This window comes from Conger conger, chromosome 12 (assembly GCF_963514075.1).
Source record: "Conger conger chromosome 12, fConCon1.1, whole genome shotgun sequence".
NCBI lineage: Eukaryota > Metazoa > Chordata > Actinopteri > Anguilliformes > Congridae > Conger > Conger conger.
This window is the reverse complement of record NC_083771.1, coordinates 47,786,356-47,805,309: the sequence shown is the minus strand read 5'-3', so window position 1 is coordinate 47,805,309 and position 18,954 is coordinate 47,786,356. Positions and strand designations below refer to the sequence as shown.

The window sequence follows — 18,954 nt, the reverse complement described above, 5'->3', positions numbered from 1 at the left end:
AATAAGCATCTTAAGTCCTCATTACTTTTATCTTTTATACATGGAATCAATCAGGTTTCCCTTCTTTGAACCTTTGTAATATCACAGTTACAGCAAGAAGAGTCAAAGCACCTTGTACAAAATGTAGAAATGTGAGGTTGGCGATGTAAAAGAAACCAGGTCATTCCCTTCCAAGAAAAGTAAACCGAAAGTAATTCTTTGCATGTCTGAAAGCATTGAGACTACATTAATTTAGCAGATGGTGTGATCTAGAACAACTCACCTGGTTTTTCAGCAATGGTGCCAACCCAGACTAATAACAAGAAAAGACATGTTGCATCACTAAAGTACAGAAATCTGAAGAGTCCTTGCAAATTGTGATTATCTTTCTATCATGAGGAGACAAAAGCTTCAGCAAGTGCAAGTGCAAGTAAACGGGTATATTGGAAAATACATTGAAAATGTTGCTGTTGTCTTGATGGGCATTTAGAGTAAATACTGTTGCTGGTAAGAATAAGGCCAAACCACAAACAGAAAATCCAGTATTATGAAATAAGCTCAATCCAAACAGCAGCAAAGGGAAGTGAGGAGTTCATTGAGATGATGAAAAAAATAAGACTAGAAATAAATGCAGATGTGGTCAATGTAGTTAAAGCTACACACAAATCTAGGTTGATATATCGAAGTTTATTTCAGATGTCTTGAGGGAAATCTCTGATATCAAATTATAGGAAGTGCTTTGTTGCAATTATTGCTGCAAGACCAGTTATTGAATTTAAGGGGGCAATTACTTTTTTATTCAACTTTTCATTGTTTGATAACTTTTTTCACTAAATCAATGAAACAATCATTTAAATATTTACTCAGATTCCCGTTGTCTAATATTACATTTTGTCTAAAGATCTGAAACCATTCGGTGTGAAAGATATGCAGTAATGGAGGAAATCAGGAAGGGGGAGTTTTTACGGCACTGAATGCATTCTCAGCTCAGGTCTTTTCTAGTTAGTGTTGCATTAACACTGGGCATTTTCTGTGCATGTATGATAAGCAGTGAATAACACCAATGATGCCCTTGCCTCCCATGCCCAGCACAAAGTCCTGCGCGGTCCTGTGCTATAGTGATTGTTTGAAGCTGTTTATATTAGCCAGTAATATGAAGATGTTTAATTTAGCTTCACTTACCTATAACATCTCTTCTGTAATCAGTTCAGCTGCAATGTTTTTTCTGTGAAAAATAAAGCAAAGTGTGAAGATGAAAGGAAACTGATGCGCCAAGCTGAGTGCGTTTAACAATGACCCAACACTCGACTGTCAGGCAATGTTCTGGTTTTGCAGTCTTTCTGGGAAGAGCAGGCGCGGCACCTATTGGCTTTACTTCCTGTGCCTTTTGGTGAGACTTTGGCTGGAGCAGGACCAGATTCCTCCATTGGTAAGACCTTCACAGTGAATGCTGTAGAGGTTACATTTTCTAATCCTGTTATAAGTTATAAAAGCTTTAAGAATTATAAGTCAATATAAACTGATACATTATGGCATTGTGCAAAACTGCTGTGGTGTGCTGCTAGGGAGTAGTAGATGTCTGTGAGACTTCCTCTTTCAGACCGGACATTTGACATGGTATCAAATCTTACAGGAGGAAAGAGGTTCTAAAGACATTAACTAAATTGGCAAAGTCATACACCCCCAATGTGTATTGTGGTGCAGAGGGGTGGATCCTGAGGTGCAGAGAGTGGGCACAGCTAGAAACCAACACAGGAGATAGCAGATGTCAGAAAACATACTTTTTCTGTGTTTTTTTTCCGGGGTATCGGTGATAGATACTCCTTCACAGACCTCTCCCAATGCGTGACGTCTGCGCGGTTGACCTGCACGGGCCCCTCCAGGGTTCTCCACCCACGTGGCACGACATGCAGGAGCAGGGGTGCCACAGTATGTGATAGAAACAGAACATGATGGACAACTGCAGTGCAGGACAGAAGACCTTTGGGCAAGTAAACTAGTCAAAGCGCGCAAAAAAGGCACACTGCAATTTGAACAAACAAAAAATCCACATCGAAATTGTAATGAAATATTTTTGGCTGGGAAAACCTTTTTGGGACCATGGGTAGCAAGTGCTCGAAAAAAGGGTCAGAGGACTGCACAAGTTCTCAGGTCAGGAGCACGGTGAACCAGCTGAAACGGATGTTATCTGGGTAGAACTGAGATTCCCACAAAAAGGTAGTTTGAGTCGAAGCCAATGCCAAGAATTAAAAGAGAGAGAAAGAAAAAAGAAGAAGCTGCACATCACACCATCCACGCTGAAGATCAGGCCAGAGAAGGTAAAAAACAAGCCAAAGCCCTATCGACTAAACTCCAACTGCACCAAGGACAGGCCAGAAGGGGAAGAGGCAGACGTTTTGGAGGCCGGGGAGGAAGTACGCACCCCCAGGACCAGACCGTACATACACCCAGGACCAGACCGTACGTACCCCCAGGATCAGACCGTACGTACCCCCAGGACCAGACCGTATGCACCCCCAGGATCAGACGGCAGTCACCAATGTGGAAAAGCTGGACACTGGGCAAGAGACTGTCCGGATAGAGGAGATGAATCCTGGCCACCTGCCCCCTGAGGAAGAGATGCAGGGAACAACACTGGACCTCACGTCAGGAACAGGGTTTGACAACATGAACTGAAGGGACAGGGGAAAGGAGGAGGGAGAGTCGGAGCAGGGTGAGTACCAAATGTGGGCAAAAACAAAACCTGGGGAATTGCCAATTTGGAACTTACAGGTGAGTAGTAGGGTCACCACCCGTCCCACATTTTGCGGGACAGTTCCGAAAAAAACATTTGTCCCGCATCCTGCATGAACAGAACATGTCCCGCATGATTATTGTAGAAATATAAAAAATAAATAAAAAAGGTAATTCCTGTAATGTCCTGCTCCAATTGCCCTCTTATATTTAAAAATGTTGTTATTGGGCAAAAAAATTATTATTATTTTTTTTTCAGCCAAGACGGAAATGAATAAAATCTGGCATTGTCACTCAGGGCGCTGGTCAGCTTGCTGGCTTCCTCTGGTACTGTGGCAATATGTGGCTGTAAAGTGATTTAACCCAGGAGCATACACCATTAACCCCCACCGTCTCTGCACCCATACGGGCAGGTGCCTGTGGAGGAAGACTCAGGCATCTGTTTTCTTGAGAAGCTCTCTTGTCCCAGGGTTTACTCAGGCCTCCAGCCGTCAAACTTTTTACGACATCCTTTACGGCACGGGAATGTTTCAGAGGGCACGGCCTGTTGGGCTCATTATTCCCTTCGACCCCCTTTCTTACTCCCTCCCTCTCAGATCTCCCTCTTGCTCAGCCACTAAATGATGTGCACAGCACTGGATGTTTCATGACAAATTCAGTTTAGATCATATTCATGTTTGATTGTTTCAGTGCGACTGGTGCAATGGTTTCATTTCTGCAACAGCAAACCTTGGACATCATAACCAAACAGGAACCAGGGAGAAACTGTGTGGAGCTCTGCCCCAGTGAAAGCCATGTGCCTCAACCCCCTGCGTTTCCTGGGGAGGCGTGGCTCCAAATTCCAGATGGGTGACCCAATTTTAGGGTTAACATCAAAGGCCAGATTTTGGATTTCAGGACAGTAAACTAAGCAATCTGGGAGGATGCAATCAGTCTCTCCCGTGCACACCGTGCACGTAATTTCTATGTACAGGGTGTCTGTAGCCAGACTCCCGTATGTAGCTTTTTATTACCAGGTATGACTTTTAAGACTCCGTAATTTGGTTTCCGTTGTAATGTTTTTTGATTTGGAACTAATTACATAGGTGTGTAATTACATATGTAACCTGCCTGGTAAAATAAATTGTTAAAACTTGATCTGTTTGGTTTTCCTGACTGACACTCAATGTTATACAGGGAATGCTTGGTTTACCCCCTCAAGCTGGTCTAGGGATGATGAATATTTACGCTTAATGTATCACGGCGTACAGCACCCGTAGACCTATGATGGTAAATCCCTCGCCTCTGCGTGGTAGTTTATTCATGTTGAGCACAGCCGTAGCTAGGTTGGTCTGCTTGGGTCCCTAGGCTGTAAACAGATATACCCAAGAGTAGCTATTCCTGCGACCTCTGTAATGGCTATAGATATCTAGTCAGTTTGTGAGCCGTGCACATAACACGCAATGTGACATGCGGCGGTACCAGCAGAGGATTGTTCAGATGAGTAAATCTCAGGACAGGATTCCGATCGCGATCAAGTCAAAATTATCAATAAGAAATCTACCTAATGTGGATAACTAATCTAAATTATTATTCAAATGGAGTCAGATAAACGAAGGTGAATGTATTGGCCCTATTGTGGAGATTCCTGGTCAGCCCGGACCAGTAAAGAGCGGAAGGCAGAGTGGTACTACGGCCTTTGTATCGTGGTTAATTTATTGGCTGATCTAGAATCTCCGTATAGGGGCCACTAATTTTTTACCCTATTAGTATTCTTTCAGCAACACCAGAAGGACAAGCACGCTGATAACTTCAGCCCTCGCTAAATTCCGTCGTTGGGTTAGTGTGGGGTTTTACACATGCATCCGTGGCCAGTGCATCATTTTTATGTGACAGCCCAAAGTAAGGTTTAGCTAGCTAAAAAAAAACGAGAAAATGGAATAAACTACTAATAAAAAGTTTTTTGCCACCAAAGCTTCACCATCGCCCAGTGATGAGAGGGAGACGTTTAGAGGCGTTAAGAGACATGGCGATGGTGAGGCTCACAAAAAAATCCACCGCATTGGCAATCAAACTGCACACATTCTCCCCGTGTCTGCGTGGGTTTCCTCCGGGTACTCCGGTTTTCTCCCACAGTCCAAAGACATTCAGGTTAGGCTGATTGGAGAGTCTAAATTGCCCATAGATATGAGTGTGTGAGTGAATGGAGTGTGTGCCCGGCGATGGACTGGCGACCTGCCCAGGGTGTATTCCTGCCTTTCGCCCAATGTATGCTGGGATAGGCTCCAGCCCCCCTGCGACCCTGATCAGGATAAGCGGGTTCAGATAATGGATGGATGGACATTGTAGTTGCTAGAAAACTTTCACTTTTCAGCCAAATGTAGCTATTTCTCCTTAAAAAGTACAAAACACATAGACTCAAATGCCCCAGGGGTATATTGAATTACCTGTGGTGTTCTCATCAGTGCTACGAGAGTGTCTAGAGGCGATTACATTTAGTACAGGAAAAATCTTGCGGATCTAACACTTTAATGATGTCCGTCTGTTCGCCAGAACGAGAAACATCCAAAGCAGTTTGACTATTAACATACTTTGCGGAGACAGGGAACAAAGTACCACCAAACAACGTCCAGCTGGCACAATCTACAGTTAAATACCTGGGTCATAATATCTCTGCAGAAGGGAAAACATTAGGTAATGAGAGAGTACAAGCAATTGCTCAAATACCTAAACTCACAACTAAAAAGCAGGTCATGTCTATTCTAGGAATGACTGGCTACTGTAGGCAGTGGATCCCAGACTATACTGAACTAACTCAACCCCTATGAAACATGACACGTGGCCATAACCTGACTGTGGTTTGGACAGAGGAAGCTGAATGCTCCTTCAAGAAAATAAAAAGACAGTTAAAAATAAAAATAAGAACACACCCTTGTCGGTCACATGATTATCAGACTACACTTTTGACATAAGAAAATGGCTACACCGAGACTAGCTTGAATACAGTGTCATGATTTTGGACAGTGTCCACCCGGACACTGGAGCCGTTTCGCCACCTGCAACTCTTTTAAACGGTAAACCATGTGGTTATTCATTTACTTTGATACCAGCCCTGGCCTTCTTTATTATTATGCAAAATATTTAATGATTTTGGGGTATGTCTGAATTTATTCGGTAAGAGAGAAGGCCTGTGTAGTCTATAGCCTTTTTAATTTCACCAATGCTGTAATGACGCGTGTGTATGTGTGAGGAAGTGAGAAATAGAGAGAGGAAGAGAAAGAGAAAGAGAAAGAAAGAGCGCGAGGTAGAGAGACAGAAAGAGACTTTGCACACACGTTTTGAGATTGGTGCTGTGTTGGGGTGCAATTTGGGCAACAGCGCATTCTTTTATCTCTTCAATCAATGCGTGTTTAGCTAAAACCTTTATTTGTCTCAAAATTTAAGTTACAGTTGCATCGTTTGTGGTAGACTATCATATCTTAGTTATATAGCCAAAGTGAATGCTCATAATATAGTTGGTCAGTTAAACTTCAAGACAAAAAATATAAATAGCGTTGTGTAGCACACTAAAGTCAACATTTTATAGAGTCACCTGTTTGGCGAACATTTCCTTAGAACACTATGAAAAGACGGCAGGCTCTGTTGCGTTTGTCACTGTGAGCTTTCCATAACACTGAACTGGATAATAACGCTTTATATTACACGTCATATTCATAGACTGTGGGATCAGTGTTGTGGTTTGAGGTTGTTTGTTGCTGTAATTTCTCTCATGACCGTTAAGAGTCTGTTTCTATTCTTACCTATTGCAGCTTTAACAGCTAAACTCTTTGCGAGTTACCATCTTCAATCGGAACTACATGCCTCGCGACATTATAATTTTTTTTTTTAACAAAGATCAAATCTACAGAAACTGGGCGGGCTTATGAGCAAAGTGGGAGGGCCCAGGCCCACCCTGGCCCAATGGTAGCAGCGCCATTGGTGCATTGAAAGTATGGCATTTAGATATATCAGAATACATTGTAGAATAGACAGTGCATAGATTAAACCACTCAAAACATCATTCAATAGACAGTGCATAGATTGCATACATTGAACCATTCAAAAACAAAATGAGAGATTTCAGTTTTTGCAATTTACATTTGAGAAAAATTTCCAGTTCAAGGCAGTGAACAAAATACAGTCATGAAGGTCAAATCCAATGAAAAGTTTATTTTTAATGTGAGAATGTGAATGTGTCTGGATAAATTAATTAGTTTTACAAAGATGCAAAATAAAGTTTGAATTCAGTTTTCTAAATGGAAAAATACTGTCATAATAGTGACATAAAACATAAAGTGATGATTATCGAACATATAACAGATCAACAAGGCAGTAAATAATGAACACCTGAGCAAGCAGTGATGTAGAGCTGATAATTGCCAATGACACATGAAGGTTATATGCTTTAATTATAAGAATGATTAACGAGATAGAACACATATAAAAGAAAGAAAACAAATCTTCTTCAATATGGAGGTGAGAATATTAAATTAACTCTGTTAAACTGTTAACATATCACAGCCTATTTACTATCCTAATGAATGGAACAATGGACAGAGATCAGCCATGATGATTCACAGGCAGGATTTGTACAGATAAATGCTGCATATCACTTTATAGCATGAATATGATTTTATGAGTACAATGAGCTGCTGATGGTATTATCTCTCACAGAACCAGAGAAGACTCAGGGGAGGCTGCAGGAATTCAGCAGTGTCTGTGTCAGTGACCTGGAATTCTCACTCTTTCCAAACATCAGTGATTTAATTCCACTGTCCCCTTTTAAAATGATGAGTGCTTTATTTGTATTATATGAATCTTGTTGTTTTTTCATGCCATTCAACTTGCCAGGGGCTCTTTTTTGCTAAACCATTATGAGTCATGCCTGTGAGTAGATTATTTGATATTAATTCCACTCAGAGGATGCAATTTAAACCCTACTGAAACAGGGGCTGTGTAATCCATTCAATTTAATCTTTTCCTGTTTTAATCGAGAAGGATTCCTTCAGACTTTGCGTGGCTTGTTCCTGGGTTATATATCTCCATTGGGGGGGAATGTCAGCATGCTTGGCTTTATATTCCTCTGCAAACTGCTTATTAAACTTGCTGAAGATGTACTTCCAGTAGTCTGAGGCCTGGATGCTGGTGTCGGGCTGGATCAGCCAGTCAGGGAAAATGCTCCGATAGTCCTTGTATGGATGCAGTTCCTCCCCTGTTGGAGTCAAGTAGAAGCTTCTCTCACTGGCAACATCAGTGCAGCAGATATTGCTCAGTAATATACGCGATTCACGATATCTCCATCCCCCAATGCCCTGAGGACGGTGAATGGAAGCAACGTGCACTGTGTGGCTCTTTCCACCAGCTTCACAGGGGGTCTTGCAGAAGGGACACCGCTTCCCACAGCCAAACACCCTGTTAAACAGCTCCTTCTGTGGCTGAAAGGGCAGTGAGGTCAGCCTGACCCTCACATCCCCACCTTTCTGAAACTCTGCGGTAAAGGACTTCTCCATTTCATCCACAAGCACCTGCAGAATATGGGAAAATTCTTCTGGTTTGGCAGAGTTTAAGGCCAGGACTGCTCTGAGGGGGTCTTTGGGGATGACAAGCTCCTTCGCTAGGTCACTACAGATATCCTGAATGAACTGCTGAATGTTCTGGGCCTCCTCACCCCTTCTTGCTGCCTGTTCAGCTGCCTTCATCTGTGAGGTCTTAATGGCTTCCTTTATTCTGCTAACCATCACCTTCAGGCGGTTCATTTCAATGTTCCTGAGGCGATCTCCCTCCGAGAACTGCTTCACCATCAGCTTCAATATCCAGTCATGTACAAAGGTCTCGTAATTATTTATGTATCTCATAATGTCCTGAAAGTTATCACCCTTAAGCAGCTGCTCAAGGATTGAAAACTGGAAGAAGGTTCGAGTGCTGAAAGCAATGGCTTTCTGTCCTGTCAACATGTCATCCACAAGGTCAGGGCCCAGAGATTTGGTGATGTATTCCTTCACCGCAGGTTGAAGACAGTTAACAATGAAATCATTGGCTTTCTTCTGACACTGGTCTCTTTTGTTGAACAGGTCCTTGAAGTCTGTGTAGTACTGTTGCTTGAACTGTTCCAGACAGTGAAGAGGATCATTTGCATGGATGAAAGCCAGATGCATTTTTTGAAACTCCCGTGCTGCATGTCCACAGATGTGAATCTTCAGTTTGGCCTGAAATTCAGCAGTTGTTTCCAGATTCTTGTCCAAGATTTTGTCTCCAATGCAAAGCAAGTCGATTGTGTATGTTTTATGGTAATCAGATTTTGTTCTCACTTTCTCATTGACAAACTGCTTGCTCTGCTTAATGATGTGATCAACTACCTGCTGGAACTCCTTCAGCTCCAAGTCAAAATTCAAAATCCTTTGATTTAATGCCAGATGTTCACTTTTCACTTTGAATGGCTTGCTTCCATATCCAGACAAGTTGCCCAATTTTGACAGTATTTCACGTACTGAGCTGCCTTTCATCTCTAAGTTAACCCACAGCTGGTGGGAGATGTCTTGCACAATGTCTCGTTCTTCCATGCCAGGGAAGCGCAGCTCTGTCTCCTTCCACATCTTCTCAAATTCATCCTCCAGCTGTTCATCAGACAGATCTTTAGTTTTCCTGCATTTCTCAATCAGCTCCTGCACCTTTTTCTCCATTGTGGCTGTGTGGTTTTTCTTGATGCTCTCTAACCTGAACATACCCTTTCTGATCTCCACCGCTGCCTCAAGCTTGTTTCTCACAGATTTCTCTGTCTCCCTCCTGATGGTTTTGGCTGTGATGTTCAAGTCCTCCTTGTACTTCACTACCAAGTGAACATGTCCCTCTTGCCTCTTGTAGAATTCAGTGAGGTTGGACAAAATGAGACTTTCCCCTTTAGTCAGTTCTGCCAAGGCCTGAGTTTTCAGGCAGATCAGTAACTCATCCAAATTCTTAAATTCTGAGTTTGACACCTTTGTCTCAGCTTCCATTAGCCAGGAGTACATGTTTTTCCTGAAGGCCCAATCCCATTGGTTGAACTCAGTGCAAAGTTGAGCATAAGCTTCAGCTACAAGGCTGTTGCGGAAGCTGAAGATGAAGTTCTCATACTTCACTGCTTGCCATAAGCTCTTGGTCCATTCAAGGAAGTTAATGATTGTGTGTGCTGAGCTGTTTCCAGATTTTTGTTCCATAAACTTCTCAATCACACTCCGCTTCAACAGATTTGCAGACTCACTGTAGCCAACATTGACAGGGGCCATGGGAGGGTTCCCATGCCAGAGCCCAGGGATGTACCAGGTGTTTCTCTCTGGATCATACTCCATGACATCAGTAAATGTTTTGTTGTTTCCCTTCTTTTCCATCTTAGCTGCTGCTTGGGTCATCTCATTCAGCTGCTCCAGCAGAAGCTTCCTGTCTCTCATGTTACTGTCATGGGCAGAGATGTCTGGCACATTCTGGTGCACAAACTGACAGCAGGGTTTTCTCCCAACTTCTTTCATGCGCAGGAAGGCGTGCACCACAATCTGCAGGATATCGTTCATATCCATGGAATTCTCCATGGCAATGTTGATGACTGTGATGTCACTCAGCCCCACCACCAGAGTGGCCAGTTCATTATCATGCTCATAACTGTCATCCAGCTGTGCCAACTGTGGTGCCTTCAAACCTTCAGTGTCAATAATCATGATGTAATCACACCCAAGCCGCACTTTAAAATCCTCTTTCACTCTGATGAGGAGCATGAAGGCCCCTCTGGTGCACCTGCCACTGCTGACAGCAAACTGGACCCCAAACATGGTGTTCAAGAGGGTGGACTTCCCAGTGCTCTGTATCCCCAGAACAGTGATCACCCGGATCTTACATTTATCCTGTGTGAGATCATGGAGTTCTTTCAGAACCTGTGTCACCCACTCCAGAGGAATATTGCTCGTGTCTCCATCCACCAGCTCCAGAGGAAAGCCCTCCTGTAGCAGCTTGGCACAGAGAAGTGGCAGGCGCTTCATCTCTGGGCTGAGGGCTTCAGGGAGTGAGCAGGCCGACTCGTACAGCTGAGCCATTTCCCTCAGGAAGTGCTCCGTCCCCAAGGAGCTGCTGGAGATCTCCCTGTCCAACTGTGCAATGAGCTCCTTGTTTTCTAAGGAACTCTGTTCCTTGTACTTTGCCCGAAGAGGTGGAAGGTGTGTGCGTGACAGATTATCCAGATTGATCCCCATCCACTTGAGGAAATACTTGCACTCCTCTGTGGAATTGCACATCGTGGAGATGAAACGGGACATAGAATCGGAGATGCTGTGAGCCCTCTGCTGTTCTCTGAGCTTCTGCCTCTGATCTGCAAGCTCAATTTTGTAAACTTCTATGTTTTTCTCCCCAGCATTTTTCATCCTGCACTGTTCCTTCTCCAGGTTGGCCAGCTGTTTCCATGCAGTCCCTTGCAAGGGCAGCTCTTTCTCCTTGAAGCTTGGAATATCAGATATTCCTCCTGTGATTTCATCAGCCTTCTGCTTGCCCCTCTTACAGTGGATGTAATTTTCATCAACATGGATCCCAAGCTCATATGCAAGGGCAGACATCCTTTCAATGCTCATTTTAATGTTTCCCTCTAAAATACCCTGGATAGCCAAACGCAGGTTTTTGTTGAATTCTGCATCATTCCTTCCCCAATGCTTTATGATGATGTTACTGGGTTTTGTCTCAGAAACAAATTTCTTGAAGTCATCCTCATTGAAGGTCTGGCTCTGTGAATTGATGATCAAAAACCAAGGGGTCTTAAAGTGCTGCGAGTCCAGAAATTTGTGTTCAAGCTTAAAGTCGTCGCAAAACACAAATATAGCAGTCGATGTGCGGCAGAGGAAAGCGTACTGAGTTTCAAAGTCTCTGAGGTCCCCACGGAGGTTAGCTATAGCCAGAGGCTCAGAGAAGATGTCAGTGTTTTTGTTCCCACTGGGCAGATACCAGCTGATTTCCACCAGCCCATTGGAAATCCTCCTTGGGGTGTCACCACACTCCATGTCTTTGTGAACAAAGGTGTCCTGGTACTGCTGAGGGTTGCTGAGGACTTGGTTCAGAATGTGAGACTTGGACATGCTGCAGTTTCCCAGCCTCACAAAAGAGACCATGGGGAGGTCAGAGAGAACAATGCTCTCCTCCACAAACCCTCTTGGGTCCTCCAAAGAGCGTGGCTTGTACTTTTTCACAATATCCCTCATGGCCCACAGCATTAAAGTGCACTGCTGGGTATCACATGTAGGAAGCAGCAGAGGCACAGAGAACTGGCACATGGACATTTTCAAAGCCATCTCCTGCTGGAGAAAACCATCTGAGCACAGAAATACAGCAGTTATGAGGTCAAGGGGGTTGACTCTGTTGCTGTGGTCCTGTGGATTTTTCATGATGTTCAGTAAGCTGTCCAGGTTTTGGGGCTCTGTGTCCTGTTGTGAGGAGCAGCTCATTCTACGAAAGGACTCATTCACCATCATCAGCTTCCTCAGGAAACACCATGGCAGAGATTTCAGAGACTGGATGCTTTCATCAGATAAAGTCTCTCCATCAATCTGCAGCACCTGGCTCAGAGTCAGCTTGTTCTTCAGGTGGTGTTCCAGTCCCAGGTCTCTCAGCAGCTCCTCCAGACTGGTTCCTGTCATTTGGGTTGGAAGCTGCATTAGTACATATGCACAGTAGTACAGCAATAAAATCACAAGAATGCACATAAATACACGTCAAAAAATGACTAAAGTTCTTGGCAGACTGAATGCTTCGTAGTCCTGAGTGATGCTTTGGCCAGTTATTGTACCCTGTTCATCATCAATTAATCTCTAGCTCGGGACCACCCTTACTCCCATGCCCCGCCTAGTTTGTCTCATTCCCCTGTGTATGCATACCTGTCCTTCTCAGTTGCACCTTGCTAGTTCGTCTTATCCTGTTTTCGAGTCCTGAGCCGTTATATTCCTTTCCTCCTGTTCTAGCCTCCTTGTTCCCACGCCTTTGCCCTTGTGTCATTCTGTCCCTGTTTTTTTCATAGTTTATGTTTTTCTGGATTTCTTGTTTATGACCCCTGCCTGCTTCTCTGGACTCTTCTCGTGTTGTGTGGACTCTGCACCTCTGCCCTGCTTCTGGACTGCCTACCTGGTTTTGAACTCTTGCCAATTGAGATCATGCTCAGTTTGCCAGTTATCGACGTGGTCAGTGAACCAATCCTTTGTCCAGCACCCCTGAATATGTTACTGGCTCTTCTTTTCCATGACTGTAACAATTCTCCACCTGTGGGAACATGGGAAAGGGAAGTTGTGTTAGGTTTCGTGTTTTTCTTGTTCTGTATTCTGCCTATGTTGTTAGTGTTTTCCTGTTTTTGTTACCTCCGTGCACACCGTAGTCTCCCTGTCACTTCATTCATAGGTCTCACCCGTTTCATTTCCTGATTGTTTCCCCACCTGATTCCCATTCGCTCTCGTTACCTGTGTACCTAGCTGCCAGATTGTTGTGTGTTTATTCCATACTCTCCAGCGTTTTTGTATTGATACGTGTTTTGACCTGTTTCATCCTTGACCATCGAGGTTAGCTCATTCCTTCTGTCTTGTTCTGACCCATAGTTTTTCAACCTGTTTCTGTTCATCGACTTTCGTTTCTGGATCATGTTTCTGTTTAATGAGCCTGTTTTATTTTCGACCCATTGCCTGTGACCGCGACCATTCTTTGGATTATCCTCAATACATCTGTTTACTGGAGACCCTTTGCCTGGACTATCGCTTAAAAAATGCCTTATCCCTGCTATAACTGTTTGCTGGCTATTCGGGATGTGTACCGAGAGCCGGTATTTTTTGGTACCGGTTACTAATTGGTCGGTACCAGAGTACCGCTAAAGATTCTGGACAAACGATACTGTTTTCGGTATTCTACCTAACCGTTGCGTAATTATGACACTGCCACCATCGACAGGTTATGACACAGCGCCCCGTTGTTTTCTCTTGTAGTCAATATGTTGGCCGTAAGAGCTAAGCGCTCCAAGGTATGGGTTCACTTCATCAAACTCAATGAATCCTCGGCTCAATGCAATATATGCAAGAAAGTAGTTGCGTCAAAGGGGGGTAACACCAGCAACATCATGAAACACTTGCAGTCTACCCATAGCATAAAGCTGAAGGAGTGTTAAACAACGCATCTAAAGTTAGCAACAACACCGTGCCCTCCTCCGTGCAGGCAGACTCCGACAGTGCTTCTTCATCAAGTCACGGTAAGTGTATGAATCATTAAAGGGGAAGTGAAATACTAGATTAAGTTGGCATAATTTACAAGATTGATTCCCAATATATACATCCTTAAAGGTTTAAGACTGCCAGTAAAGCTGGATTAAAAATAATAAGTAATTAAATTACCCTTTTTTTAAACATGCGCAGCGCCATTTTATCCGAGTGTATAGCGTGACGTCACACTGTCCAGAGCGATCTCGGCTGCTGCCAGAGAAAGTAAATATGTTGCTTTTCCTTAACAAAAACTGTTAGGGCTAAATGCGTCAGGAGAAGCGCCTCCCCTACACTGTTCTGTTTACATGTATGTGTCTGTTGGGTTGAACATGTAGGCAAGGGCTTTGGTCATCTCCCTAGGTTTTTTTAATTTATTTAATCTATTCTGAGAAGCATTTGTAATTTTAAGTTAAGTTTCTGTTCTGTTGAAGCATTATCACATTGACAGTTACCTTTAAGGCTGTATGGAGCTGCCTGCTCGTTTTTTTGACATACCTCGCAATGCACATGTTGACTTGCTCAGGGCTTAAAAGGCAGGTGCTGTAAGTTGTTTCATGATGTTGCTGGTGTTACCCCCCTTGTGGTAATAAAAAACGATTTAATCTTTTACCATCTTGTAACGTCTTTATTTTATACACTAAATTAGACGTCGCGGTATCGATAAGAGTATCGACAAATACCGGCACCGATAAGGAGTATCGGTATTGGTATCAATAAAATCCTAACGATACACATCCCTACTGGCTATTGACCCTCGCTGTACCAACCTACCCTGAGAAAATAAAGACCTTATTTTCTAAAGACCTTTTGTTCTGGTCTCGGTATTGGATCCCCCATTCTGAGTGCCTGATAAGTTGTTGGAAATATAGAGGAGAAAAGGTATTGAGGACAATTAGTCAGATGGAGGAAGTCTCTTTTTTTGGTGAATTTGTCCAGGGCCAGGACCCCTCCTCCTACACTGTTCCCTGTCACTGTGCTGGGACATTGGATTTCTGCTTGGTCCAGAGGGAAGAGCACCTCCCACTGGCCTACCAGCACCTCTTCCTACTTGGTTTCCCAGGAGGTCTCCCTCCTCTTCTGCTTGGGGTCCTCACCTTTACTCATGGTCTCATCTTCAGACACACTCACACTGCTGCTGTCTTCAGTTTCCTGCAATGAAAAACATCACAGACAGTATATTCACATTTTGCAAGCCCTTTGTTGGTATTAGTTTTTTACGATATTTTAATACATATTTGAATTATGTGCTGCTTACTTGAATAATGCAGCTGGGACCTGTCAGTCATAGAGGTTGTCCAATCAAGCTACAGTGTTTCCTGGTTTTTGGTTTTGTGTATAGCAAGTGTGTAATTTAAGTCAATGATTGCTTGGATTGCCTTGTTTTCAAGGCCTACACAAAGCCCTTTTTTAATTTGGCCCTCCAGGACTTGAGTTAAACAACTGGACATTGTGGCCTGCAGAACTGGAGTTTGACTGAGAGGTTTGTCAAATCTCACCTCCTCCTGCACGTGTGCAATGTCCTTACTCAAGGTCCCATCCATGTCATCAGTATCTGCTGAACATCTCTTAGCTGGGTCAGCAGAGGAGGGTTGGGACTGGGCCAGGCATGAGGATGTGTTCTCTGGTGCTGGTTCTGTGCCCAGACTGGATCGGTTGTCTGTGGTCTCCTCCCGATTCTCAGAATCTGCAGCTGAGATGCTCAAAGACAGACCACAGTCACACGCCCTGGCATATAAGGTCCAAGGAAGGGTCCCAAACCGGGGTCTCTCTTTGTGGAGTTTGCATGTTCTCCCCGTGTTCGTGTGAGTTTCCTCCCACAGTCCAAAGACATGCAGGTTAGGCTGATTGGAGAGTCTAAATTGCCAGTGGGTATGAGTGTGTGAGTGAATGGTGTGTGTGCCCTGCGATGGACTGGCGACCTGTCGAGGGTGTATTCCTGCCTTTCGCCCAATGTATGATAGGCTCCAACCCCCCTGCGACCATGTTTAGGATAAGCGGGTTAAGATAATAGATGGATGGATGGATGGATGAAGTTTCTTTAAAGCACTACGATGGTGCCCGGCTAATCGCTAGTGGCTCAGCTACGCTCCATATCAGACATGGCTAAGCATCACAGTGGTGCTGTTATGATCTACGTTTTCTGTATCTGGATTACCCTTCTGTTCGTCTTTGACCCGCTGTGTTTGGACCTTTGATTTATTGATTTGTGTTTTTGGTTTTCGATTCAGTTTATCCCGCAGTTTGGACTATCTTATTGTTTTTGTTGCATCTGTTTTCCTGGCTATCGGACCCCTGCTTGGATTATCGTTTAAGAACTGATTATTCTCTCCGACACCTGTTTGCTGGTTCTCGACTGGCTTGTCTACTTAATACTTGTCTAGTTAATAAAGACTTTAACTTGAACTTCTGTGGTCTCGCTATTGGGTTTGTTGTTCTGAAGCCTGACAGGCACAGGGCATCACACTTTTGTTCGTTGCAGTTGCACACAGAGGACCAGTCCTGCCAGATCTGAGTATGGCATTATTGGGCCGCTGGAAATTGGCGGGGATGTTCACTACATACGAACACCCCCGATCACCTCGGAACCACAGTCTGGGGCTTGAGTTAATGCATGGGCGATTGCAATAAACAGCCTCAACTTCCAGTGCCAGGCTGGCTGGAGTGGGTGTGGTCATCACAGTGGGTGTGGTTATCAGAGTGGGTGTGGTTATCGTAGTGGGTGTGGCCAGTATAGTGGGTGTGGCTCTCACTGACTGGGTGCTCAGATCTTTCCTGTTGGTCAGAGTCTATAACACAGTGGGACAAAAAGCAAACAACAGCAGTCACAATGTAGGCAGATTCCTACAGCCATATACTGTATAGTCAATAGGACAATATATGGGCTGGGATAGCTCGACAACTCCGGAAAAGTGGTATTGGTTGCCTAACAACATGTAAACATAGTGAATATTAGGCAATCGCCTGCTGAGGTAGTGTCAGACTGTCTATGGTCAGAAGTTGCCTAGAGGCTACCAAGCTAGCTATGTTTTGGCGATTGTAGTAAACAGGCATACATACAGGCATCAGTAGTTAGCATCAGTAGTTAGTGTCATCAACTTGATACAATGCTCAAATGTCGTGGCTATTTGTCAGAATAAAAATCATTAGAAGTCTTTCAATCCTCTGTTGTGAACAGAGTTTTTTTGGTGAGCTGTCTCCTCAGTTGAGGAGCTAGGATAAGAAGAAGCGCCTCGAACTCTGCCACACTCATCCGAAAATACTGACGGAACCGATCATTGTAGAGTTTCAGCTCTTGGATGAGCTGATGTCGCCTCCGCTCCAACAAGGGGTGAACATTACCTAATTTATCCATTAGGGCAGCCATCTAAACTGTTAAGTTGAAATTGCTACTGCTTTGACTAGTTTAGCAAGCTGGGTGAATGATAGCTCGCTAAGTAATGACATGAAAATTAAGCTAGGGGGGCTGGTTATTAACTAGCATGCTAGGTTTACCTGGGACAGGTTTCCTTGCAGAGCACAGTTTGTTGCCACATTCACTGCAGAATTTGTCATTCTGCCCACATTTTCTGCTGCATCTGGAGCACTCCATCTGCATCCCTCTGGGCAAACGTAACATAACGTAACGTCACATAACATAACATAACATGACATAATGATGAGAACAGGCCATTCAGCCCAGCAATGCTCACCTTTACCAACCACTAAAATGTACCTACTGCTTAGTTTGCCTCAAAGCTAGATAGTATCTAACCCTATCAAGCCTGAAAACCTTCCAGTGTTTCTGCCTCCACTATATGTCCTGGCATGCTATTCCACACAGTGACCCCTCTCTATGTGAAAGAATACTTCCTAATGTCTGTGCGGAATTTAACCTTTGCTCATTTCCATTTGTGCCCTCTCATTCTGATTACCAAACTCACTGTAGTGGCACTCCGTGTGCCTTTTCCTTTCCTCAAATGTACCACTTGTTGGAGTCAGTCTAACAGACAGTATTCGCCACACGTACGACGAGACAAGATATCTTTCCTTTTTATATGTTTAATTAGAAAACACAAATTATAATGTCAAGCATACAGTCAAAAAACTGTGTTGCTTCCAATAGCATCTGACTCAAAAACTAACCAAAGTTACGATTACGTCATATTTATACAATCGGAAGTACAAAAAATATAGACATGTTTTTTATCATTTATACATTACTAAATTATGCATTCTAGACTAAAATGTACCTTATGCACATTAATGAAATTATTTTTAGCAAATAATATTATGAATCAACCTTTTCCTCATTGGCTCTTACACTCACCCTGGAGAATCGCCTGTAGTTAATTTTGTTAATTCCTTTAATAAATTTAAAAGCCTCAATCAAATCACCCCTAAGTCTCCCTTTACTAAGCTTAAAGAGATTAAGCATATTAACCTTTATCTTTTATACATGAAATCAATCAGGATTCCCTTCTTTGAACCTTTGTAACATCACACAGTTACAGCAAGAAGAGTCAAAGCACCTTGTACAAAATGTAGAAATGCAAAGTTGGAGATGGAAAGCAAACCAACGATCTTTATTTGTCTGTTTTAGCTATTTTTTTTATTAAATCATTGGTGTATAATAGCTGTATGTATATTAGCCAATAATATGAACATGTTTAATTTAGCTTCACTTACCTATAAAATCTCTTCTGGAATCAGTTCGGCTGCAATGTCTTTTCCAACAAAAGAATAAAGCAAAGTGTGAAGATGAAATGAGACTGATGCTCCAAACTCACAATGACCCAACTGTTGACTGTCAGGCAACTATATACAGAGGTAAAATAGAAAGTATTAGTAGAAGTAGATGATGAAATTTTTCTCTGTTGGGGGTTGTTCTGGTTTTGCAGTCTTTCTGGGAAGAGCGGGTGTGGCACCTCTTTTGTTTACTTGCTGTGCCTTCCTGTGGGACTTTGGCTGGAGCAGGACCAGATTCCTCCACTGGTAAGACCTTCAC

At 43.4% G+C, this 18,954-nt stretch overlaps 2 protein-coding genes across 2 annotated transcripts in view; both read right to left on the bottom strand.

Annotated features, from left to right (window-relative positions):
- LOC133141767 (interferon-induced very large GTPase 1-like) overlaps positions 1 to 18,726 on the bottom strand; it is an 83,538-nt gene extending 64,812 nt beyond the window's left edge. The window contains 1 exon segment of the mRNA XM_061262481.1: positions 18,636 to 18,726. The gene's annotated coding sequence lies outside the window, so the exon portion shown is untranslated.
- On the bottom strand, positions 7,701 to 16,816 carry LOC133141629 (interferon-induced very large GTPase 1-like). The gene is made up of 4 exons (XM_061262194.1): positions 15,467 to 16,816; positions 15,065 to 15,119; positions 12,856 to 12,990; positions 7,701 to 12,367 (listed from the first exon to the last, which is right to left on the bottom strand). The coding sequence occupies exons 1-4, from the start codon at positions 15,509 to 15,511 to the stop codon at positions 7,701 to 7,703; spliced, it is 4,902 nt and encodes a 1,633-aa protein (XP_061118178.1). The 5' UTR covers positions 15,512 to 16,816.
- Positions 18,727 to 18,954: the final 228 nt, after the last annotated feature.

Coding starts and splice junctions, on each gene's coding strand:
- LOC133141629 (XM_061262194.1), bottom strand. CDS start 15,511: ATGGATGGGACCTTGAGTAAGGACATTGCACACGTGCAGGAGGAG. Junction 12,991..15,064: donor AGATGAGACCATGAGTAAAG/GTGAGGACCCCA, acceptor ATGTTCCCACAG/GTGGAGAATTGTTACAGTCA. Junction 12,368..12,855: donor TGGCAAGAGTTCAAAACCAG/GTAGGCAGTCCA, acceptor CCCAAATGACAG/GAACCAGTCTGGAGGAGCTG.